The 26,735-nt window shown below is 38.1% G+C and overlaps 1 protein-coding gene across 9 annotated transcripts in view; it reads right to left on the reverse strand.

Annotated features, from left to right (window-relative positions):
• Positions 1-26,735, reverse strand: part of CPEB3 (cytoplasmic polyadenylation element binding protein 3) — a 202,824-nt gene that overhangs the window by 122,672 nt on the left and 53,417 nt on the right. For 7 of the 9 annotated variants that reach the window (XR_016388119.1, XM_089897930.1, XM_089897927.1 and 4 more), the window contains 2 exons: positions 10,193-10,352; positions 1,955-2,011 (listed from right to left, as the gene is read on the reverse strand). Coding sequence is in view for 8 of the 9 variants with exons in the window: in XM_089897930.1 (XP_089754056.1) it covers positions 1,955-2,011; positions 10,193-10,352 (217 nt within the window). In the remaining variant the exon portion in view is untranslated. The remainder of the gene's footprint in view (positions 1-1,954; positions 2,012-10,192; positions 10,353-26,735) is intronic. The other 2 variants (XM_089897929.1, XM_022569346.3) reach the window with 1 other exon arrangement.

The following is a 26,735-nucleotide window of genomic DNA, read 5'->3' on the forward strand; positions in this document are numbered from 1 at the left end:
TCAACATGATATAGATATTGGCAAAATGACCCTTTTGGTACTTTAAAAAATATTACAACATCACAGAATCTTCATTCTGAAAGCAATCATTAAGATGACCTAATTCAGTCTCCTCATCTCTTACTAAGGATGAAGAAATTTCAAGGCTGAAAGGGGGATCTAAACAACACTTTCCACAAAGTGGAAAGAACATAAATGAAATCTCTTATTTAAAAGCAGAGATTAAAGAGAATCAAATCAAAGAGAATCAAAACCTTTTAAAAACAAAAGTGTCCTTTAGCTTCATTTTTTACATGGAAAATCATAAATTATATCTTCTCCCTCTTGCAGAAGAGGACTTACACCATGTCAAATTAGGTCTTTTCTAAAATACACACTTATTCCTGCAGGCAGACACACTATCATACTGTTCTTTTCTTTTACATTCATTTCTAAATCCCATCATCTAACTGAAGTGTTTTCACAAAGTTTCACAAAATTGCTGTGGCTTGGCAAGTTAGGCATGTTTATTAATCCTCACCTCAAAAATACCTACTTTTAGAAAAAAAGTTAGAGGTAACAGAATCTAACTATAAAGTGATCTTTCTTCTAGAAATCAGAAAATAGAGGTGGATAGTCTGGAACTCCCACTGTTTCCAAGACCCTCAAAAAGAGGAGATACTAGCTATTTAGAACAAAATATGCATGGAGTGGATTAGGACCTGCATTATCAAACAATGCCAGCAGTGCTGGTTCTTACCAGTGCTCCTTGGAAGGTAGGCTACATGTCAGAACCAAAAGAAATATGGAATATATATTTTAGAGATAACCTAAAATATGCCCTAAGGAACACTAATGGCATTTCAACATCCTTACTCAAGCAAGAAGAAAAGGGGTAATATTGTAGACAACCGTAGATTTACCCAGCAGGTTTTCCATGTGTATTGAGAGTCAGCTTGTATGTCAGGGAGGATAAGAGGGGACAACCTGATATCACTCATTTGATAGAGGAGAAAACTTATATCCTGAGGGATTCAATGGCTTGTATGGTCCTTTAGACAAGGGACAATTTCCATTTAGAGACTGTTCTTCTGCAAAGCTATTTGGTCCACAGACACTAGGAAGGAGAGTTGATGCCAGCCAGATATTTCTTGCAGTATTATTTAATACAATGACTTTCTGGCTAATAAGGTTTTGATGCTCCAGAACCCAATCCAACAAGTATACTGACAAAACCATTTCTAAGCAGCAAAGCTATCGCCACTACTCCTATGCAAACTCCACTAATGGGAAACCCCTTATGTCCAGTTTGAAGCACCTGTTGGCTATCTACCACAATGAGAAAATTCTGAGTTACAATAAGTTGATTTATTTATTCACACTCTCTAGCCCAGTCCCTCTCTATCATCTCCCTCCTTCTTCCTCCCCTCCTTCCTCCCCCCAACACAGTGGTATACAGCAAGGGTCAGCAAAGTTCTCTGTAAAGGGCCAAACAATAAACAGTTTAGGTTTTTTTGTCTCTGCCACTGTAGAACAAAAGTAGCCAAAGACAATCCATAAATGAATGGGTTTGGCTGTGTTTCAATAAAACTATTTACAAAAACAGGCGGTGGGCCACATATGGCTCACAGGGCTGTAGTTTGTCAACCCCTGGTTTACAGTAGCAGTTCTCAAACTTTAGCCTGCATCAGAATCACCTACAGAACTTGGTCATACACACATTTCTGGGCCCCATGCTTAAAGTTTCTGATTCAGCAGATCTGTAATGGGGCCTGAGATTTTGCATTTTTAATAAGTTCCCAAATGATGCTGATGCTGCTGGTTCAGGGTCCACACTTTGAAAACCATTGGTATAGAATAATGGTCTACACTGCACTCAGTGAAGGCTGAAATGTAATGAACAGCTGAGAAAGTGGAAATTACATGCTGTAGACTTGACTGCTAATTTTACAGAATATTTCATATGAAGACTTACTGTTAAGTGCCATAATATTATCTGTTCCTGGATGATGAAAATTTATTCCCATGCGTCCTAAAAAATAAAATAATTTTACTTTAAGCACAGAGAATGCTTAATATAATCATAAATACATTGTACAATATGAACATTACAAAAAACTAAAACAGATTAATCTATAACAATGCTATCAAAGGCCATAGCAGTTAAAACAGTTTTAAATCAAGTCATAAAACATACACATGAAAAATCTTAAAACAAAGCTAAAGTCTCAATAACAACAAAGAAATAAAACAAAACAAAAAAGAAGCTTCCCTTATAATAGGAAAAATTAACACATCTCCCACATTCCAATTTAAACATGCCACTCCCTGGATTAAGCATTTTATTTAAACAATTCATACTGCCCTTCAAATTCAAGCAGCAAAATAATGAATTCAAAGAAGTATACAAACTTGAAGCTTAGAGGGAATTAAAAGATAAAGATTTCACGGTGGCTCAAAAATGCAACATAATGATCAGAATGGCAACCAGAAGAAAGATGTAAAATTTATATAACAGATATAGTAGGGGACAACGACTGGCCTAAAAATTTAGGGTTCTTGTGCTGCCCCTACCACTCACTAGTTATACGACCTTGGGCATAATGCCTGTGTCCAGACCTTTGTCCTTATAGTAACAGGGGGCTGGCCACTTGTTTTGTCTGCCTCCAAACAAACAATCATTTCTACATTTTTAAAAAGTTGTAAAAACAAACACAGAAATTAAAAAACAAAGAATAATGTGCAGGGCTTCCCTGGTGGCGCAGTGGTTGAGAGTCTGCCTGCCGATGCAGGGGACACGGGTTCGTGCCCCGGTCTGGGAAGATCCCACATGCCGTGGAGCGGCTAGGTCCGTGAGCCATGGCCGCTGGGCCTGTGCATCCGGAGCCTGTGCTCCGCAACGGGAGAGGCCACAACAGTGAGAGGCCCGTGTACCGCAAAAAAAAAAAAAAAAAAAAGAATAATGTGCAACAGAAACTATATGGCCCACAGGCCTAAAATATTTACTCTCTGGCCCTTTACAGATGGTGTTAGCCAGCCTCTGTTCTATAAGATGACAAGTCTGAATAAGATATTTGAACTAATAGCCTCCAGGTTTAAGAGCAGAAGATGTATTAATTACTTGGGGAAAAGGAAGATGTATTAATTATTTGTGATTTACTTATCATATTCTGAGGTATTCAAACTAAACAATAAGCAACCAGTCACTGGAAAGTCTGCCTAAAAAACCCAATCACTGCTGGGCAGAATTTAAGGAAATGGCACATTGAGAGGGTCTTTCAATCTCTGACCTAGGAATATTCAGATATGGGTGTTGTTCCTATAAACTAGGGATGTTCCCTAAATGTTCTCAGAATAATAACGGGTTATCAAGAAATCCAAGCAAGCCCAAATTTAGCTCATTCAACTTCTTTTATTTCCTGTGCTACAATCATTTATGGTAAAGAATTATGTAGTTTACAACCACTATATCAAATAATAGTTTTTATACATTTCTGGAACTACTTATGTTCTCTAACGTTAAGGGATGCCCCTCTCTGCAGTCCTCTAGAAGCTGGATCCTTTTTGTACTCTTTCCATCAGATCTTGGGACTTTTCAACCTGGCAAGATGAAACTGAAAAGAAGCTCAGTAGTTTTCTAATTATCGTCCTCTATCCTACACCAATAACTTCCAATTCAGTCTTTCTAAAGATGCGGCAAAACAAGAGTCTTAGGCAATGTTTTGTAGATGAAGGCATCACTACTTGCTGAAAAGCAGAAAATTCTTTTGCCTTTCCTGGTACCCTTCCTAATTCTGTTGGCCTCTGACTTTAATGATCTCTAGATCAAGATCATCAACCAAAGATTTTATACGAAACTCTAGTTCAATGTCAGAACCATCAGAACCAATTACTTAAATGTAATCTAATTTTTTCCCAAATTCTTTTTAGTAAACCACTTAAGGCTTCTTTAAGCTACTTTCTCTACTTCTTCAAAAATTAATGTTTAGATTATAAAATACAATATATTTTCATTGGAGAAAAATTAGACAATACAGAAAAATGAAGAAAACAAGATTACCAATCAAAGACAAGCTCTGCTAACATTTTGATTTACAGCCTGCAAGTTTAGGAAGTGTATATGTATAAAGGTTTCTTTTCTAAAATTAGGTTTATTTTATAATATTTTAAAAATTTATTATATAGTATGCCTTAAGTTTTACAGTTATTATGGGATTTTGAAGGAGAGAGAAAATACCAACAGCAAAAGAAAAACTGACTCCAAATTCAGATGAGGCCATTTCTTTTTTCTTCCTTTTGTCCAACAAATACTGCTGTTTAATCAGCTGTGAAAATAGAAATCAAGTGTGTGACATCTGGTGATTTTTGTTAATGCAGTCTGGTGCTGCCAGCGTGACATTTTGTCACCTGTCCATGGTCTGCTATTTTTAAATTGTTCTTGTCAGCTAGCTATCTTTTAAGTATAGTGTAAAATATAAGGTTTCGAAAACTGGAAGGCATACTTAGTTTTACTGAGTTAAACGATGCTGTGGAAATCTGAGACCGTGTCCCACTTTCCCCACTGCACAAGGCCTGATAAATGGGGGTGGGAGAGGATGGAGGGGGAGGTTGGAGAATAGGGTTACATATGGCTATTCAGACTGTAAAAATCACAGTCTCATAAGCTCAATTCATATTTATATTTAAGATGTTAGTTATAAAAAACTGCCTCTACTGCTATTCAAAGTTTCAAACTAAACCCATACTTTCATATGTCCAAAATAAAAGCTGGAATTTTTATTAATTTGTAACTAATTATGAAAGTCACCTCTTCACTTCTGCAATTCCTTATGAGATAGGGAGCAACTATCTTTCTCTAATCATCCCCACATGTTCTAAAAAGTCAAGTCCTTTGGAGACCTTTACATAACAGAATGTGAGTGCTGTGTTCTAGAAAACGTTATGAGACAATGCATATTCTACTAGATTCTATTTCCTACTAATTTTCTCTATAAAGTTGAAGAGACAGTCCCTCAGAAAAAGTATCTACAAGGTACAATAATGTGATATGTAAGAATACAATAAAATGGTGCTTCAAATTCCTTTTAAGGAAAAATTATGAAAGTATGGTACTATAATATTCGAAATGTGTTCCAAAAAACCACGAAGCAAAAAAGGTGAGCTCTGACCTGAGGTCAAATCCTTGTTTCTTTGCATACCAGTTGTGAATAATTTTTGGTATGTTATCAATTCCTTTGTGCCTACATTGCCTCATTTCAGGCTGTACTCTAGAACAATTAAATCAGAATTTCCAGAGGTAGTACCCAGGATTAAAGAACCCTTAACCTTTTTCTTACTCTCAGGTGATTATAGTGCTATATTGAAAGGGTCATTGGGCAAATTAATGAGAATTACCTATAAAAACAAAATCACTCAACTTCTATCTGTTGTCTTCCCTTTTGTGTAGAAGAGGAACAATGACTTCTTGCTAACTTCGAACCTGTGCCCTAACAGTTTCTGGGATCTGCAAACTTTTATACAAGCAGACTGATATGGGCCAAAGGGAGGTAGTACAAAATTAGAACTGGAGTAATAATTCAAGTACGTAAAGAGACTCTATATTTTTCTGAATAAACTAAATGTAATGAAGGTGCACTTTTTCTAAAACAAGGTGACCTCAACATTTCACAAAAGGGACCAATTTTCTGAAAGGCTCTGTAATACTAAATTTAAATTATGATGAATAAAGAAAAATGCCTCTATAATACCAAAGGGATGGCATTATTTCTTCCAAGTTTCTGTCAATTTAAATGTTTTAAAGCACTATTATCAGAGGATAGCTGCTATTTTTTCCCAGATTCAGTATACATTTGAAAAACAAACCCTTCGATATCAGTTCTCAGCTGACACCTGCTCTTTTCATTTTTCAAATTTCAGTTCCATGAATGGTGAAGGAAGAGAAAAATCAAATATACAAAAATGTTTCATCAGGCACTACCCCCAAGTGCCCAGCCAAGCCTACTCTTCTGTTATAACAGGGAGACTACACGGGATGAGAGAAAGGTGATTCCTCCCTGTTTTTTGCCAAGGACTCTGCTATATTGTACTACCCCAGCCAGGCAATGGGACCTTGCTTCATAATGTCACCTACCCTGCCCAATGCACTGTGTTGGTTTTTCCCTATTCTTCTTCTCTCTCATCACTTTGTCCTCTTTGAATAATAATCCCAAGAGAGGGTATGAATAATCAAACCTTATGTCCCTGGGTTTTCAGAGGGGTTCCCCAGTGGCTAGGTGAACCCTCATAATCGGTAGCAAGCCGGGGGACAGTTGTAAGGAGGGTGCAGGGAGGAACATTTTCCCCTTTCCTAATCCTAACTCTCCCGATGCCAGAAACCCCCCTAATCCTCATAATCATGAGGAGAGTCGGCTTTCCCTGCATCCACTAGAAAAGAGGGCAGAGGACAATTCTTCCCACCCAGGCCTCACTCATACCTCTACTGACCCAAGGATTTCTGTACTTAGAAAAGAAATAAGGGATAGTTTTTATTAGTTCATCACCCTTCTCAAAACCCTCCTTCTCATTTCCTGGAGACGTTTTCTCAAATGAAAGACAGGAGAAGTCATACCTAAGTTATGGTAAGAGACAACAGGTAATTATTAAAATGTTATTCTGCTACAATCAAGAACTGTAGTTTGAGATCTAAGAAGCCCCCCCAAAATTAGTTTTTATTTTATTTAAATTAATTTTTGTTTAAATAAGCGTTCTGTGATCTGAGCAACACTGCAGAAGACATTCCTCAGGGTTCTGTGAAAAAAGCTCAGTTTGACTTTTTCTCTACATTACTTGACATTTTTAACATGGGGAGGAGGTTTTTTTTAATTTAAAAAATTGTTTAATTTCCTACAAACATCTTTAAGGCTGATCTAGTATAGGTAGAAATATGATTGGAAAACTGTTAAAGCTCTTTACTAAAACAAGTTTTATTACTTCCTAAACTTCCTATTTGGTCATTTCTCCCACTAACCCTTTTTCTGCCTGAATCAAGAGAACAGTTGAATAAAGGGATTTCTTATTGAATACATTTATACAATGAAATATCACTGTGAACTTATTTTCACCATGTTCACTTTAAGTACATCATGAAGTACTTTTATTTTTCATGAATGTGATATTCTACTTTATTATACTTTCTTTACACTATTCAGGTATAAAATTTTGTAAAGCCAACAAAACTTAGGAGGATTATTTTTCTTTCTCCTTTAGGTGGTTTTTGATAATGACAGAATGTTTATCCTTCAAGAATCACTACTTATATCTATGGCAAATACACAATTTTGACAACTTGCATTCGAAAGCTTTCAACATTTAGCTGCAGTCTAGCTGGAAGGAAGTAAATATTGTAGGGATATAAAGGTTTACTTTATTACCCAGGCCAGGCAGTAGGCACACCACTACCACTGCTGGTAAAAAAATCACAGATAACTTTTGAGCAGTTTCTAGTGTCAGGGACTTTATCTCACCTTCACACCCACTCTATGAAGTAGGTGCTTTATTTTAATGATGAAGACACTAAGGCTTTAAAGAGGCTAATTTATCTAGATCAATAGCTAACTAAAGGCAGAACCAGAATTCAAACCCAGGTTTGAATGATTACAAAGTCAGAAAGGCTGAGTTGAAATTTCATTTCCTATACAGAGAATATAAAGTGTCTGGAAGAATATTAATAAAAATAATAATCTTTGTTATCTCTAGGTAGTAAGTCTCAGGTGGTTTTTTCACTTTCCTTTTTGTCTTTTTATGTACTACTTGAATTTCTTACAATGAGCAAGAATGTATTTTTTTCTAAAGAAAACCTAAATCCATAGAAAAACACCAAAACAAATAAGCACACAAAAAAACAATGACTCTCTAACTTGAATTAAGACCCTCAAAATAATGTTCAAGTAAAACGAGGATATTAAAGGTAGGAGGAAGAACAGGATGGATAGGGGGAAGTGTTTCTGGACAGACTCATACAGAAGCCATGTGGTAGTTCCCCTATCCTACCACCTTTCTCTTAAAGCTCAATTCACCTAGACATTTACATCTTTTGAGCCAGAGACCCTCTCTATGAATTTACCTTAAGAAAAAGCTACGTGCAAGAACTCATCCATGGCAGCATTACCTATAATGGAGAAAAAGCTGGAAACAACCTAAAAGTCCAAAGTTAAGGTCTATCAATAAATTATAAAGACAAGGTAAAAACATAATGTTTATTATATGGAAAATATTTTAAAAGATACATCATGACAATGTTTCTTTTATTTTTAAATTATCTTTTAGTTATTATACTTTGCTCCATTTTTTAAAATCAAATATTACTGAAAATCTTTCCCTTAAAACGCTAGCATCATAATTATGTTTTTAGAAGTAATAAGGATCAAACACATGGTGCCATAAACCAAACGTAAAAGTCTCCCAGCTGGAAAAGGGAAGCCTGAAGTTCAAACACCCTAACCAGAGGACAATAACATGGTGATGTAATTGACCACGGGAAGTAGTCCATTCATAGGAAATCAATGTGGGTGGTTGTAACCATATTGAGGCTGTAAAAAAGTACATGTTAAGTGCCTTCCAACTTATTAGGACATATTATATCTATAAGTACAATTCAGAAGGCTTTTATAGATGAAACCTCACATTTGCAAGTGTAGTGGAGAAATTTATGCAGAGGTAGTTGGACATAAAATAAAAAAGGAGCCATCACAAGTAGAATAAGGTATTTACATTATCCCATAGTGAGGTACCCTCCTTACACTTTGACAGTGCTACTCTCAACAGGGCAGAACAGCTCCTGCTTAATCAATATTCAAAAAATTCTAGAAAATTATTTTACAGACTATAATCTAAGATCCTTTCATAATCTTTTATTGCTAGAAGAATACAGACCAAGATAAAACAGGTATGCATAAAGAACAAGGACTGAATATTTTAGAATAATTAGGATGGGCTTACAGCTGTTCGCGGTAGAGAAGAAAGACAAATGTAGCCTTAGAAGATACTAAAAACACAAAACAGTCTGTGAATATTGTTTTTTGGGTTTTTTTTTAAACACCATTCTCACTTCTAAGTGAAATTACCATGTACCTAATCTTTACTGAAGAAAGATGTGGTAACAGTGACTAAATATAACAATGACTAAATGAGAGGCCTTTTTTCCTACTTCTGAAGGACTTAAAATATAGCTTTTCTCAAAATCTTTTATTTTCTTCATAGCCTGTTAACTACTTTCTTTTCACTGGAAATTGAGGAAAGCAGCAGAAAATCACGAGTGTGACAAGAAAATGATGAAATAGATTTTTGGTGTGGCATGAGGAAATGACTATCAGGTCCACAGTCAGTCATACCCTATATAAAAGCCTGCAGAGAACCACAGGGGATCAAATTCCTCACAACTCTAGAGGACATGGTTCATATAAGACAGGCATCCTTGTGGCTAACGCTTCCAGTTTTCAGATAGTTAGGCTCTAAACCCAAGTACAGTGGCTATTTCCACAGAAAATTTCCATTTCAGTATTTTAAAATATCACAGGGCCCCTGAAAAGTCCTATACCGCATAATAAGAACTATCTGTAATCATGAATGTAACATCAGCCTCTATCCTGAATTTACACGGGCTCTAAATATAGGAAGTCCTAATATTGCTGACCTTGGGACTTTCTGCCTTATATTTAACCCACAACATTTTCCTTGTGTTTAGCCTTAGAGAATGCAAAGGGTCATTGTCTGCTCTTAAGTCTGTGTAGCGTTATTTCCTACACTAGGAAAGTGATTGTATTTTAATAAAATGAAACGCTTTTCTACAAAGTTTTCTGAAGTAGTCTTTGGAGATTAAATCTCATACTTCCTTGCAGTATACTTGGACTTAAATGAATTATCCAGGTTCAGCTAAACATTTCAAATGCACAAAGCCCAAAAAATTTGGCTTCTGGTCTCATGCTATAAACCATGACCTCAGCTACCCAACACATGCTTCTGCCAGACATTATGATTAAAGCAAACAACCTTGATTATGGTAGGTAGCTGAACCCAGGTTTAAAAAAAAATCAACTTTAAATACATTCCACAATGCTTTACAGAAGCAAACAAAAACAAACAAACAAAAAAGAAACAAAAACAAAACCACAATTATTAAAAAGCTGATTTTTGTTTAAAACACCAAGCAAGGAATGGACATATGAATATTCCTAACCTGCAAAATGATTCCTCCACATTATATCAGCGAAACTCATTGGTGGGCCACTGGGAGGGTAGTGTTTACCTTTCAGAGGCTCATGATCAGTCCTTATCATATCCATTAAGGAGTTCTCCAACGAGTGCAAGTTAAAAGTGTCATAGGGCCTACTCCGGTCCTAAAAATAAAAACAGAACAAGACAATACATAAAATTACTTCATAAAATTAATAACCATATCATTTGCTTCTTGCCATGGATTGATGACGTGAGTCAAAATTCCAGGTAGTTTTAATAACATTCTTTTCATTAAGGATAATGACTTGGCAACATTAAGTTTAATACAAGTTTTCATAATTAATTAAATTGTATCCTTTACCCTAATAATTATTTAATATATATGTCCCAGTACTTCAGACTAATTTTCTCTCAAATGAACTAAACAAGTAAATTCAAAAGGAAGAGTCAAGTGAATTGGCTTTGCCCTCCACGCTTCACCCCCCTCCCTCTACTATCAACTGAATACTCTATTCAAATGAATAGAGATTTTTTTTTTCCCTAGAGGAAGACCATAACTAAGAACTCTCAGTCTACAAACAGAATCACTTCCCTGAAAAATCAAAAGGTGACTGTAGTTTCAATGTAATTTCATTGGGTATCTTTAATAATTATTACTGATAAGTTCCATACATTACATATACTTTATAAAAATTAAAATGTGTCCAAAGTACTAAAACTACCTTTTGAAAAGCACTCACAGGAAAAAAACTTTAACCCAAGGTAGTATGTTTTCATGATGTTAGATTCAAAAACATTCTGAAAACAGAGAGCTAACACAAACTAAGTGAAGAAATAAATTGTTCTACTGCATTTCACTCAAGCCCACGGGAGAGCATCACCTACAAATTATTTTTAGTAGTCTGAGCCTAAAAGGAAATGCAGTTCATGGCCTAACTTAATACTATAGAACAGCTTTAGTTTGCTTTTGCTAAAGAAAAGCAATACAGTCATAAACATCAAAAGCCACACCAAATCAAACCACAGCAACGAGAGATTATTTTCAGGGTCTTGAAAAGTTTATCCAGTTTTGCAAATGATCACTTCTCCTCCCCTATGAGCAACAGAATAACAGAATGACTGCCTTGATGAGCAAAAAGGGATACAACAGGTAAAAATCTCAGCTACAGTGATCATTTTCTAGTTTAAGTCTTAAAATCTTGGGAAGCTGTTTTCTTCTGGTTTCTGGAAAGCATGGCTGTATATCCATCCAGGGAGGCAGAAAGGAAGGTGGCACTTCCTCAGCTCTGAGCACAGAGGAGGAACCCAGAGGGTTATTGAATGAATGAATGCAGTAAGTTTGGATGCAGGTCCGAAGAAGAGCCCTGAATTGAGAACCAGAACGCAAGAGTGCTAGAACTACAATCAATTAGGAGCTTTTGGGTACATCATGATCTCTAGTCTGTGCCTGAAATTCCTCCCTTTATACAAATGAAAGGATTGAGCTAGATTATTTATAACATCCCTTCCAATAGTATATATATATATTTTTGACTCACACATGAGGAGTAGGGGTGGAGGGCACAGATGTTATCAAATGCCACAGAGAGATATTTCATTTTTACAAGCCTTTAATGCACAAGTGTAGGGCTGGGCCCTGGTGATTCAGAGATGAATGTTATAACCTAGTCCCTGTTTTTAAGTAACTGGTAGAGGGAGACATAACCAATTAAAATTAGAGCATGACAGGTGTTTCAACAAAGGAATGTATACAATAAAAACTAAGTCACATCTATTTCTTAAAGAACATATATTTGTGTGTGTATAATACATTTTTTTTTAAATCACATTCTGTAAAATCCTAGGTGTCTTGAATCTGGACCTGACATTTAACCAGGCATGAGGCTTGTCTTAGTTATTCTCGATGTCTTCAGTATTCTCATTGGTAAAATGGGATCTTACCTGTGAGGATTAGGGTGAAATTACTTAAGTATTCATTTTACTCACATTATGTTTGACAAAAAGCAAGTGCTCAACATTTCTTTCTTTACTGCTGCCCTCCAACTCCTTTCTACCTCCACCCCATTTTTTTTCCTTTTTAACTAACACTCAGAGGTTACCTATCTCTACTGATGGATAAGGAAGAGACATGGAATATTTTCTTTGGTTCTCCGTTTTGGTCTCTATATAATTGAAGAAGGTCTTTTCTTTTGCCTTTAGGGTCTTGCTGCTCATCATTTGTTTTGCTTTAGGTTCAAGTTATCAGTGGAAACTCCAATTACTTATGGAGTAAAGCTGAATTTCCAGAAACGCAAGTTTGTACCCCTAAGAATGAGTATCACATTCTCTGTCCAAATAAAAAGTCAGAGGTAAAAAAGTGTGCTGATGGGTAGTCAAAATGACAGCCTATTTCTGGCACTGACAATCCGAGAATGTGTCTAAGCGCCTTCTATCATACATATCCACACTTCTAACTAGAGCCCTGCAGACGTGGGACTATTTCCAAAAAGGCTGATGAGGTGAAGGAACTATAAAAAAAAGGCTGTTTGGAACTATAAAAAAAACTATAGTTTTTTATAAAACTAAAAAAAAATCTGCCTGATTTTAGTACCTTTCCAGCCAGAACAGTTTATTTTTTTCATTTAACTCTTGATATTCTCCTTCAAGGTGGATAATAACATACTCCTTTTACACAAGGAAGGTAAGGTTCAGAGAAGATTCAAACGTGGATCTGACCTCCAAGCCAATATCTAAGGAGTATAAAAATCTGTCCAAAGAAGTTAATCCAATCCATATGGGACAGTAAATGAAAGCCCTATAGAAGCATAGCATTGCATCTAATTACCAATGAAATAACCTTCCTGGCAAGGTGGTAGTGAGTTCCTGTCAGAAGACTATCAGATATTAGATGACTACCTGTCAGGAAAATTGCTGGGGGTATTTGGAGGGGATTCATGTAATTGAAGTGGTTCCCAAACCTGTCAGACTGTTAAAATCACATGTAGAATGGTTAAAATGCAGGTTCCTGGGCTCTGGCTAAAACCAACTTAACTGTAATTTTAAAAGAAATTAATGTCCTGGTGATTCTTATGACTGGCTAGATTCGAGAGCCACTGGACTGGATGATTCTTCAAGTTAAGCCTTTACATTCATGAATCTGATCACAAAAATGGGACAGTAAAGTGATGGGAGAGACTAGATAGCAGCAAGAAACAGACAAGCCCGGCCACTTCGCCAAGGGTCAGCTTTGCAGTCTTCCAACTGATTGTGGGTGAGAGAAGCAGGTGGTGGCCTAGTTTTTAAAAGCACAAACTTTGAAATCAGACATCTAATTTTCAAATTCTGGCTCTGCCACTTGCTGGCATGTCACTCTGAACAAGTTTCTAAGCCTTGATTATCTACATTTATAAAATGGGGGTGATAATTCTCTTTTTATGGTTGTTTTCAGTGCTATATGACAAACATACAACAAGGCATCTGTACTGTGGTGGCTACTGGAATATTAGGGAAAACACCAAGAGACTTCTGTGATGCTACCTCAGGGTACTGGAACATAGATTTTAGAACCTAGAGGTTCATGGATGCTAACCTAACAGGGTTCACTAGTGCTCAACAGATGAAACACGTGAAATGCACAATAGAATTTACGTAGGCTTCTTAACTGAACAAACTTCAATAAGTACTGAGAAACTTATTTTCTCACTAAAATTAATTCTATGTTTCATCAATTTATATTTGCATACGATTCATCCTTCTTAGTTTTGTAAGTAGTAAATGTTGCTGAAATAACTGATTAACTGGAAAGAAAAAACAAAAAAGACAGAAAAACTAAAACATCTGCAGTGAAATTCAACAGAAATTATGCATAGAGAAAACAAGCCCGCAATTTATCATTTAACAGCAAAGGTTACAAGTGGCAAATAATCATTTAAAGTCTTTCTTTTTCATAAGTTTTGTTTCCAGGTATAGGGAATAACAAATAAGGAAAACATCTTTTTAAGTGTGTTTTGAACAAGCAAACACATCAGGAAGTATTAGAACATGTATAAATAATGATTCCTTGGGCTTCCCTGGTGGCGCAGTGGTTGAGAGTCCACCTGCCGATGCAGGGGACACGGGTTCGTGCCCGCCCCGGTCCGGGAGGATCCCACATGCCGTGGAGCGGCTGGGCCCGTGAGCCATGGCCGCTGAGCCTGCGCGTCCGGAGCCTGTGCTCCGCAGCGGGAGAGGCCACAACAGTGAGAGGCCCGCGTACCGGAAAAAAAAAAATAATAATAATGATTCCTATTATTGACTCTTTTATCTGGAGATAACGAAGGACAGATGTCATCAGTTAGATGCACATAGAGGCAGCAACCCCCACTATACAGTTCATTAGGCCTGCTTTCCTTCTTCCCGTAGCTTGACTTAATATTTATAAATTTATCAAGTACTTAATATGTGCCTGGCACTGTTCTAAGAATGCTAAATGTATTCCCTCACAACTCTATGAGGTAGGTAACTTTTATCCCCATTTTATAAATTAAGCAATTAAATCTTGAAGAGATAAGTAACTGGCTCAAGGTTACAAGGCTAGTAAGAGGCAGAGCCAGGACTCAGCTAAATCCAGACTGTGCTCTTAAGGACTCCCAGTGTACTGCTTCCTTGACTTCCTCCTACTCTCTTCACCTTAAATGCTTTTCACAAACACCCACTTCAGCCTAATACTGACACAATCAGAGACAGGACTCTTTTATCCCACCCTTCCACACAGGCAACCTAACCCTCACTTGCCCTTGGTCAATGACCCTTGTTCTACTGACAACCAGTTAAATTCAAGTAGTAGCTTGATCTACCCTCCAGGACAGCCCCAGGCCTGCCTCTACCAGCCCTACCCCATTCACCTGCCTTTTTCTTGGGAGAGAAATCCAGGACCCTTTTCTACCCTTTCTGGTTTATCCCCAGACATTTCCTCTCCTAGAGATATAAGGTCAAAGCTGTAAGGGGCCAAGAACATCTGAAGAAAAAAGCAGCTCTGGAACCAAATGATAAAATTAATCATGGTTATATAACTGCTCAAAGTCACAAAGCTGGTCAGAAGTCAGGATGTGAACCCAGGTCTGTGACTTTCAAGTCCACACCAGTAATGCTCCAATGCTCTACACTGATCAGTTGCCGTGTGTCCCATAAACAATGGGAGCCTGGCTGGGAACAAAGGGGCACAGACAAGATAAAAAGTCAAAAGGAGGATAGATGTTTGAAAGTGTTATTAGCAAAGGATAAATGGGGTTGTGAAATGATACAGAAAAAAAAGAGGAGGAATTCCTGAAGGAAGGTTTTTCTATTTATCATATGGCTTCAATATATGTACATATGGATAAAACATTTCAAAGTTAAGTGTATTCAACCCATAAAAGAGAATTAACCCACAAAACTAGCCATTCCTGAATTTCTACCCTACTGCTTTTATTTTCTAATTAGTTTACATTATTTGAAACTATCTCAGTTCCCCACCGACACTATAAACATTGTTTAAGGGTAATGAATATTCTTTATTTTTAAATGGATATTTAATTACATAAGTAAAATATGAACGTATTCTTCTCAAACACACACACACACACAATGAATATTACAGAAAAAGCAAAAGCCTCCAATCCTCCTGCCTTCTTGCACTCTCTTCAGACCATTATATACATTTGGCACATATTCTTTCAGATGTTAAAATATATATACACACACACACACACACACACAGATATATATATGGACACAGACACACATATACATAGAAAATATATATTGTTTTATGTTTTTCCTAAATGTAAAAATATGCATACTGTTCTGCAACTTGCTTTCTTTGACCAATATTGTGCTTCTGAGGTAGGTCCCTTTTAATATATGTTCTTGCCTCTCCCCCACCCAACTATACACACATGCCTCCTACAGGGTAAATGCATAGTGAGTATGTTAAAAGAACCAAGTAATCATCTCAGTGTATATTCTATAAAATAATTTCTGATTTTGAGATTTCTTTCCTATCCCTCAATTTCCTCAAAATTTCTGTTCTGCTCCTTTAATAGCATCTCCTCCATGCGTGGTCTATTTTGGCACAGTCGTTTCCTGATCCCTGATTTCTATGAAGGACACCACTACTAATGAAACATAAGGATCTATAGAACCTGCCAGCCCTGAGTAAAACTCAGAGGCAATATATCCAAAAGATCAACATGTAGTGAGTTCAAGCTCAGAATATGCTTAAGAGTACCAGAAAGAACAGACAAAACATGTAATAACAAACACTAGATAGGGGCAGGAAACAGTTAGATGACTAGTAATATAAAATTTCTATGTATCACATAGTAGAAGTCTAGGAATTTATGGTTCTAAACCAATTACTGCTGTTATTTGTCAGAACCTATCAAAAGCATGAGGTTCCTGTATCAAACTGAGCTTTACTATAGTACCGAGCAGCTTGACAAACATTTGCCCGAAGATTAAAATCTTTCCCAAATAAAAGAAAATCAATGTCGCTAACCTATGGGGAAGAGAAAAAAAAAAAACTTTTCAAACGCAGATTTTCATCCCATCTTCAGTAGGTAGCAAGTCCTTCAGTCAATGGTAAATTTTAACCATCCCAAATGAGACTATCATATTTGTAGCTCTCTGGAAAACGTGATTGTAGACTCTCCTTCAGTCCCTCAATAGCAAGCAAATGCTCCTTATAGCCAACCTAAAGTCCTTACAAAGTTGAACTCTCTCTTGCTTTTCTGTCTTCAGAAAAAAAAAAAAAAATTCATCAGCACCTGCTATGAATTTTAATATTTTTTAACATTATTGTTAAACCCAGTCTTCCATGAAAGAAATTCTCAAGAATTTAGAGGATATAGCCGTACACAAAGAAATCCTGACTCTCATCTTTTCCTTCAGGAGAATGACTTCCAATCACTTTAAACTTTTTATCAGATCATATTTTTCCTTGCTGTATAACAGCAAACGAAGCTAAGGTTCTTGAGAAGTTTTTAAGAAAGCAAAAAATGGGGCTTCCCCGGTGGCGCAGTGGTTGAGAGTCTGCCTGCCGATGCAAGGGACACGGGTCCGTGCCCCAGTCCAGGAAGATCCCACATGCCGCGGAGTGGCTGGGCCTGTAAGCCATGGCCGCTGAGCCTGCGTGTCCAGAGCCTGTGCTCCGCAACGGGAGAGGCCACAACAGTGAGAGGCCCACGTACCGCAAAAAAAAAGAAAGCAAAAAATAGTTTGACCTGCTCTGAGAGATGCTCAAAAATTAGATGAGCATGACAACTTGAGGCGCGACCCAGCAATTTCATAGTCTCTTCCCGCTCCATGCCACCTCCAACCTTCCTTCACAGCTCTTCTCAATCGTTTGCCACACAGGTCCGATAAGAGGCCCAGTTTATCAAACATAGGGAAACATGGCTCTTGGAATCTTATTCACCTGAAATGACCTTCATACTGAGGCCAGATCTAGCTGGGTGAATGCTGAAGGGGTCAACTGGACAAAAAGTACAAATGCCTATTGCTACCACTTCTGACTGTGGTAAACAGTTCAGAGCTAAGTACACATGCACTTTTTTTTTAAAACATTTATTATTTATTTATTTATTGTGGCACGCAGGCTCCAGGGCGTGTGGGCTCTATAGTTGTGGCATGCAGGTTCCAGAGCACCTGAGCTCTGTAGTTGCGGCACATGGTTTCTCTACTTGAGGCACATGGGCTTAGTTGCCCCACAGCATGTGGATCTTAGTTACCTGACCAGGCATCGAACCTGCATCCCCTCCACTGGAAAGCAGATTCTTTACCACTTGACCACCAGGGAAGTCCCCATATGCACTTTTATTTTTTTATTTATTTATATAAATTTATTTATTTTATTTATTTTTGGCTGCAGTGGGTCTTTGTTGCTGTGCGTGGGCTTTCTCTAGTTGCAGCGAGCAGGGGATACTCTTCGTTGCTGTGTGTGGGCTTCGCATTGCGGTGGCTTCTTTTGTTGCAGAGCACAGGCTCTAGGCACATGGGCTTCAGTAGTTGTGGCACGTGGGCTCAGTAGTGGCTCACAGGCTCTAGAGTGTAGGCTCAGTAGTTGTGGCGCACAGGCTTAGTTGCTCCACGGCATGTGGGATCTTCCCGGTCCAGGGCTTGAACCCATGTCCCCTGAATTGGCAGGCGGATTCTTAACCACTGCATCACCAGGGAAGCCCCCCCCATATGCATTCTTAAAAGGAGTGATTATACAGTTTAGCAGTGTGTGAGGTAAAAGGCAGAAAGCCAGACCTAGGATGGACACAGAAAGGGAAAACAGTAACTACAGGGGTCAAAAGAGCAGGTTCCAATGTCTACAAAAAATTAAAGTTCCCCTTTCCCTGGTTATTGTGCATATGTGACCAGCTGGTGTTGCCCCCAAACTGTTAAGCATCAGAATATTATCCCAAGTAGATTAGGTCCTGATTATTGGACATGATAACGTAGGAAGAGCTTGACCTTCACGACCAAAACCTATCTTAGAACATTACGCAAAGGTACATAAGGTTCCTCATATTGTTTTCTTTTTACTGATCATAAATGTCAAAATCCTTCCACAAAACTGCCCACTTCTAGGTATAGTTGAACTCTACTGGTGATCCCCTCCCCAATATCTTAACCCCAGATAGTTAGCAATAATGCTTGACATCCTCAATAAACTGTAACTTCCATGGTAGCAGAGATATATCTTATTTCTCTGTATTTCCATCACTCAGTAGAGGGCCTGGCATATAACAGGCATTCAGTAAATGCTTGCTTTGCATTTAAAATCATCCTCCTGATGGTTCCATACTGTAAGATTTTCATTTAAAACTAACAACTGTGGGCTTCCCTGGTGGCGCAGTGGTTGAGAATCCGCCTGCCGATGCAGGGGACACGGGTTCGTGACCCGGTCCGGGAAGATCCCACATGCCGCGGAGTGGCTGGGCCCGTGAGGCATGGCCACTGAGCCTGCGTGTCCGGAGCCTGTGCTCCACAACAGGAGAGGCCACAACAGTGAGAGGCTTGCGTACCGGAAAAAACAAACAAACAAAAAAAATCTAACAACTGTGCACCTATTAGAATGGCTAAAATCTCAAACGAAACAAAACAAAAAACCCTGACAATTCCAAATGCTGACTAGGATGTGGAACAACCAGAAGTCTCAAAAATTGCTGGTGGGAATGCAAAATGGTACTGCCACTTTGGAAAAACAATTTGGGAGTTAATTATAAAGTTAAACATACACTTAACAATACAACCTAGCAACCTCACTCCTAAGAACTTACCTAAGGTAAATAAAAACATATGTCCATACAAAAATCTTTGCACAAATGTTTATAAAAACTTCATAAAACAACTTTATTTATATTTTCAAAAATCTGGAAACTACGCAAATGCCCATCAACTGGTGACCAGATAAAACAAATTGTGGTATATCCATATGATTGAATATTATTCAGCAATAAAAAAAATGAACTACTGATATGCTGTAACATGGATGAACCTTAAAAATACTATGATAAGTGAAAGAAGCCAGTCACAAAGAATCACATGTTGTATAATTCCATTTATATGAGATGTCCAAAATAGGCAAATTATCCAGAGACAGAAAGTAGACTGGTCATAGCCTAGGGCTAGGAAAGTCAGGAGGGAAATGGGGAGTGAAACCTAATGGGTACAGGTTTCTTTTGGGGATGAGGAAAATGTTCTAAAATTAGATAGTAATGACTGACACACACTTTGTAAATATATTAAAAGCCACTGCATTGTATACTTTAAAAGGGTGAATGAATTTCATGGTATATGCATTATATCTCAATAAAGCTATTATTTAAAGAAAGAATAAAGCTTTCCTAAGGTTTTAATAGGAACTATGATTCTACCTACAAATCATTTACTTTAGTTACAGGACAGGAGACCTAATAACTTTCTTGAGCTATAATTGAAGGGAGGCAAAGTCTTGACTCCAGCTGTTCCATTCAGAAGCCACTGAAGGATCCAGGTAATTAAACCTAAACCACATAGTAGTAAAGTTCAAAAGGCAACCGTACGGCCAGTAAATAACTGGCAAATAACTAATGCCATCCATCGTCACAATATGTACCATTTATATTTCTAAGGATGTCTGCAATATTCCTCCAGAGACCTACAAGCAGTTATTAGCTATATTAACCACAAACGGCATCTTTTCATGTCATCTATTGTTTCTGATGAGTTTTTTTTAATCCCAGAGGTTCCTGTCTTATAGCGATGTACTCTGTCGTTCAGAGACTCAGATCATCCCATTTATAACCTTTTAAGAATGATATGCTGGGCTTCCCTGGTGGCGCAGTGGTTGAGAGTCCGCCTGCTGATGCAGGGGACACGGGTTTGTGCCCCGATCCAGGAAGATCCCACATGCCGCGGAGCGGCTGGGCCCGTGAGCCATGGCCGCTAAGCCTGCACGTCTGGAGCCTGTGCTCTGCAACATGAGAGGCCACAACAGTGAGAGGCCCACGTCTCGCAAAAAAAAAAAAAAGAATGATATGCTCCAGGGACTTCCCTGGTGGTCCAGTGGTTAAGAATCCACCTTCCAGTGCAGGGGAGGCGGGTTTGATCCCTGGTCAGGAAACTAAGATCCCACATGCTGCGGGGCAACTAAGCCCCGTGCACCACAACTACTGACCCCGCATGCCGCGAACTACAGAGCCCACACACTCTGCAGACCACGCACCACAAGAGAGAAACCCATGCGCCACAATGAAAGATCCCCCGTGCTACAACGAAGATCCCACAACTAAGACCCGACGCAGCCAAAAATAAAATTAAAACTTAAAAAGCTTAAAAAAAAAAAAGAATGATATGCTCCAACATCTACCTAAAGGCACTATTAGACTATAAAAGACAGCTATATCCATAAACACCAGAGTATGCCCTGCTTCTACTCATTTCAACTGCTGTTTGGCTTCAATGGTTAGGTGAGGCAACACAGCAGAATTCGCAGATTCACCAGAATCTGACAGGGGCTGCAATGTGAACACTTCTGCTGTAGCCCCATTATCCTTTGATCCCTGTATTTAAAAACTGATCAGCAAAACACAGCTGCTTTTATGCAAATAGTCCTATGGCAATGAAAGCAATAAAGTAACAACTCTGCCAGTTTGGGCTAGCACCTGTTTAGGGTTCTTCCCACTTCAGAAACCAACAGATGATGCCGTGCCCAGCATACACACAGATTAAGAGCTATGGAATATAGCTTTTCACTGTCACTCCCTGGCCACCACTGGAGAGGTCACCAATGTGCTGTGTGTTTATTTTCTAAGCAAGGAACATGGTGAGTACCAAAAAAATTCACTCCACGTTGATGGACTGGAACCAGAAGAAAAGTATTATTTTTTTTCTCAGTTTCCAAACCCCTCTCTTCTAATGGCAGAAGGGAAAACAAACAAAAAACAAACCACAAAAAAACCTCCTTTGTATATTTTACCACAATAAAAAAAATCATCGGGCTTCCCTGGTGGTGCAGTGGTTGGCAGTCCGCCTGCCGATGCGGGGGAGGCGGGTTCCTGCCCCGGTCCGGGAGGATCCCACGTGCCGCGGAGCAGCTGGGCCCGTGAACCAAGGCCGCTGAGCCTGCGCATCTGGAGCCTGTGCTCCGCAACAGGAGAGGCCATGGCAGTGAGAGGCCCGCGTACCGCAAAAAAAAAAAAAAAAATCATCAACAAATAAAATATTTACACAGAACCAGAACATTTAAAGCTACCATGCATAAGGCAACAATAAATTATATTATTAAGCTATATATTAATCTTTTCTATTATCTTCACTATATTAAAAAACAAAATAATTGTTGAATTCCCTAAATTATATAAAGCAATCTCAAAAAAGTTATTGCTAAGACCATATCTATGTCATGTTATGTTGTTATGTTTTTTCTCTATTTCAGTATGCATTTAAAGAATTCTAATACAAAATACTGGAGGGAAAAAAAAACAAACCCTGCTTCTCAAGTTTATTGTACAATCTCATCCGATTCCAGATGAGACCAATAATAAAAACAGACTGAGTAACCAAACAAATATAATAGGATAATATGGTCAAAAGCCCTGTCTTAACCATTTTTAAAGCTTTATTCTTTCTGAATTTGAACAGGCTTACTCCCCCTTTATGCCCGACTGTCTCTGACATAAGATAATGCTGGTTTATAAAAATAGCTACCAATCTGCCTCTGTAGAGAGGGAAACGGAGGTATACTGTTTTTCATAATAAGCTTGTAGAATTTATTCGGTCACAGCCACCATATAACAGATAATTAATATATGCCGGACTCTGTGCTGAGTACTTTAGTGCATTCTTTTATTTAATCTTTACAAGTGTCCTATGTGATAGATATTATAATCTCTATTTTACAGATGAGGAAACTAAATCTTAAATTCAGTTCTTAATACAAATCAGGTAATCCTTGAAGAAGGCTAACCACACACAAATCATTTGTTATGTAAGAATTCCAGGAAGAAAAGAACATCTGTAAACCCTTAGCCTAATCTTCCATTTAAATGTTACTACATTTAAGGTGAACACATTAAAGTACCTAAAATGCAAAGCATCTACATTTATTAAAATATTTGGTATTTGGAAGGTTAAAAAAATTTAGTTCAAAATGAAGCCTGTATCATTCTAGTCACGCTAGTTTAAGGTACTTTAGAGATTATACAGTAAAATGCAATAATTTAGATTAAGGGAAGTTCAATCAGAATTTCTAAAATATCTACATCACAGAATATTTCTTAGAAGAACAGCTTTCTTTATCACTTTCAAATGTTAGTGCTAACAAGATTTTGCCAAGTGTGCTGAGGGCTGTTTTACTCTTTCTTCATTTATTCCACATATATTTATTGAAAACTTTAATATGCCAAGCATTAAAGATTAAAAGGTTAAGTGAGGCATACATAGTCTGTCCATAAGCCAGCTGTCTAGTTTACAGATACTTACTATATAATGAGGTAAATGCAGTGACAGAGCTATGCGCTTGGAATTATGGGAGCACAAATGACAGAGAGATCAAATATGCTTCCAGAAAAGGAAGGCCAGAGGCACAGAGACTTTCACAAACACCTGGGTCCAACTTCCTCAAGAAATTTGGAAGGACCCTAGAAGAGATTCTTCAAAGGAAATATATGCTATAGGCTATAACGAGATAAGACTTGTTTGTAAATACTATTAACATTAACGATGTAGCTTAGGAAACCATTTCTCCAGGACCGTATCAGGTTAATCTGTGGGTGAATGTGCCCAATTTCAGAATAATATTCTACCACAAAAGAGTCCAAGTTTATTTTAAAGACTTTTTTTTTGTGGCCTTAAATCTTTTCCCTGGTAGTCAAATTTGGGGATCTGGAGGGGAATATTACCATTATCTGTTAAGTTAGATCTGCAAATATTCATTCTCTAGCATACTAAGGCAACAAATAATCTGATTTCCTCTTATTACCTTTTATTTATAGAGCACTTTACATCTCCGAGAGCATTTTCATACACCTTTGCTCATCTGAACCTCATTAGGGTCTTTTGGTTTTTTTTGGGGGGGGCGCTGCTTTGGGTCTTCATTGCTGCACACGGGCTTCCTTTAGTTGCGTCGAGCGGGGGCTACTCTTCGTTGCAGTGCGTGGGCTTCTCATTGTGGTGGCTTCTCTTGTTGCAGAGCATGGGCTCTAGGCGCGTGGGCTTCAGTAGTTGTGGCACACAGGCTCTAGAGAGCAGGCTCAGTAGTTGTGGCACACGGGCTTAGCTGCTCCGCGGCACGTGGGATGGCCCGGGACCAGGGCTGGAACCCGTGTCCCGTGCATTGGCAGGCAGATTCTTAACCACTGCACCACCAGGGAAGCCCTAGGGTGTTCTTTTGAGCCTTACTTAGCATGCCCGATTCCACTTCAACATATCCCAGAAACTTTCTCTTCTTATTAAACCAGCAACAGGGCTAACAAAAACTCCTGTAATTAAATAATAGCACAACTGATTGCTACTGGCTATGTGCCCAGTACAGTTTTAAACACTTTACATGTTTCAACTCATTTCTTCCTCATAAGAGTCTGTGGTGGTAAATACTATTATTATCTCATTTTAGGAAAAAACTGGGGCAAAAAGATAACAAACAGAAAGTATCTGAGACAGGAGTCAAATCCAGGCAATTCTGGACCTTAAAACCATTGCGCTCTTCTGCATCAAGGTGGATAATCATTCCTAGTTAATAATTCTCATTTCTGTTATTATCTAACCATTATTTTGCTACCATTCCTGGTGTGGGGGGCGTGTGTGTGAAAAAGAGTTGTATGGTAACTTCTTATTGATATATTACTGTTTCTTATTCATTAAGCTGAACCCCATAGGAACAAAGGGAAAGCAAAATCATGAATAATTCTAAAGTGGATTTTTTTTCTGTCTGTAATTTTAAATCTCTCTCCCACATCTAATAGAGGGCTGAAAAAACCCTAACATTTTACTTCAATTTGTGTTTCAAACACTGTTTTGAGGAAACTGTTTACTTAAGTGAAAAAATTTCACTTAATCTGCTTTTGAAAAGTAATTAAAGTAGGACCTCCTTTTAAGGTATAGCTATTTGGAGGTTCTTAAACTGGCTCAATTTACAAAAATTAATTTTATTCCCAAAATCTTGTGGGAATTTTACTTCATAAAAAGTGAGGTATCAATGTAAAAAAACTTACATACGAACATAAATATATAACCATAAATACATGTTTACGTATGAAAACACATATATTATTCTTTCCATAAACCTTTACTGTCACTAGAATATGTCATGGCTTCTAGAGACAGAAAAAAGAGCAAGCAAGTGGACTGGCTATGATCTGATTATCCTCATTCAATGAGACTATGGGGCATAAACAATATTCCAAAAGCAAAGACTCAAAAGAGGGATTTCAAGGCACAATTTGAGAAAGGAAAAAGGAGAGAAAAGCTAAGAAGAAATAAAAAGGAAAAAGCAGATAGAACTCACTATTCTTACAATGGTATACACAAGATAATCAGTCTTGGGAATTCCCTGGCAATCCAGTGGTTAGGACTCAGTGCTTTCACTGCCAAGGCCCAGGTTCAACCCCTGGTCAGGGAATTAAGATCCCGCAAGCCATGCAGTGCAGCCAAAAAAAAAAAAACTCTTTTCACTGGGATGACCAGTGGCAGCCAGAATAACACTGCTGCTCTGAAGTTGGACAGAAGTAAAAATTCGTAAATCACAGCACATTGATAAGCACTCACATTTCAATAGAAATGGACAAGCTACTTAACCTCCCTGTGAATCGGTTTCCTCATATGAAAAATGGTGATAACACTAATACCCACCTTACATGGATGCTATGAAGATATTTGCAAAGCACTTAGTAGGCTATGCAGCATAATGTAGCACCAAGTAAGTGTGAAATAAATAAAATAAACAAATGAATACCATTCGTCCCTGTCATCATGCAGGGAAGTGAAGGTGGTGATATACCACAGTATGGAAGTTCTGAATGAACCTCAATTACTTTTTCATGAACTAATGATGAAGTAAAAGTAAGGCATGATTTACAAGTTGCAAACTACAGAATTATGAAAGAGGCAAATGGCAAATAAATTGCATTCAAGTGGAACTGAATGCACATGAAAAATCTACAGCAATTATCTTGAAATAATAGAAGACAGGAAAGTTGTTGGAGAACAAAAGAAAGGAGGGAAAATATTATATATGTGTACCCACACACACCCCTCCCCTCACATATAGACTTTAAGGAGTAATACCTAAACTACTGAACAATCTGTAGTCACTTGGAAAAACTGTAGGTATGAACAAAACTTCAATAGATATACAGTGCTTTTAAAAATACTTTTCATTTCAATAATTTTATGATTTTGTTGACAACTCATCTACCCTTTATAAAAACAATTTCATTGAAAATGTAAACATAAGAGAGGGGGGACTTCCCTGGTGGCGCTGTGGTTAAGAATCCGCCTGCCAATGCAGGGGACACAGGTTCAAGCCCTGGTCCAAGAAGATCCCACACGCCACGGAGCAACTAAGCCCGTGCACCACAACTACTGAGCTTGCACTCTAGAGCCCGCAAGCCACAACTACTAAGCCCGCGTGCCACAACTACTGAAGGCCGCGCACCTAGAGCCCATGCTCCGCAGCAAGAGAAGCCACTGCAATGAGAAGCCCACACGTCACAAAAAAGAGTAGCGCCTGCTCGCCACAATTAGATAAAGCCTGCATGCAGCAATGAAGACCCAACACAGCCAAAAATAAATAAATTAATGAATTTTTTAAAAAAAACATAAGAGAGGGAAGACAGCAAAAGCAAGTCTGCAGCCTGTGGAAGGAAAACCACATTCACAGAAACACAGACAAAATGAAAAGGCAGAGGACTTTGTACCAGATGAAGGAACAAGATAAAACCCCAGAAAAACAAAGAAAAGAACTGGAGATAGGCAACCTTCCAAAAAAAGAATTCAGCATAATGATAGTAAAGATGATCCAGGACCTCAGAAAAAGACTGGAGGCAAAGATCGAGAAGATGCAAGAAATGTTTAAC

This window comes from Delphinapterus leucas, chromosome 16 (assembly GCF_059928025.1).
Source record: "Delphinapterus leucas isolate spDelLeu-1000000601 "Yukka" chromosome 16, BTC_Dleu_Yukka2, whole genome shotgun sequence".
Lineage (NCBI taxonomy): Eukaryota > Metazoa > Chordata > Mammalia > Artiodactyla > Monodontidae > Delphinapterus > Delphinapterus leucas.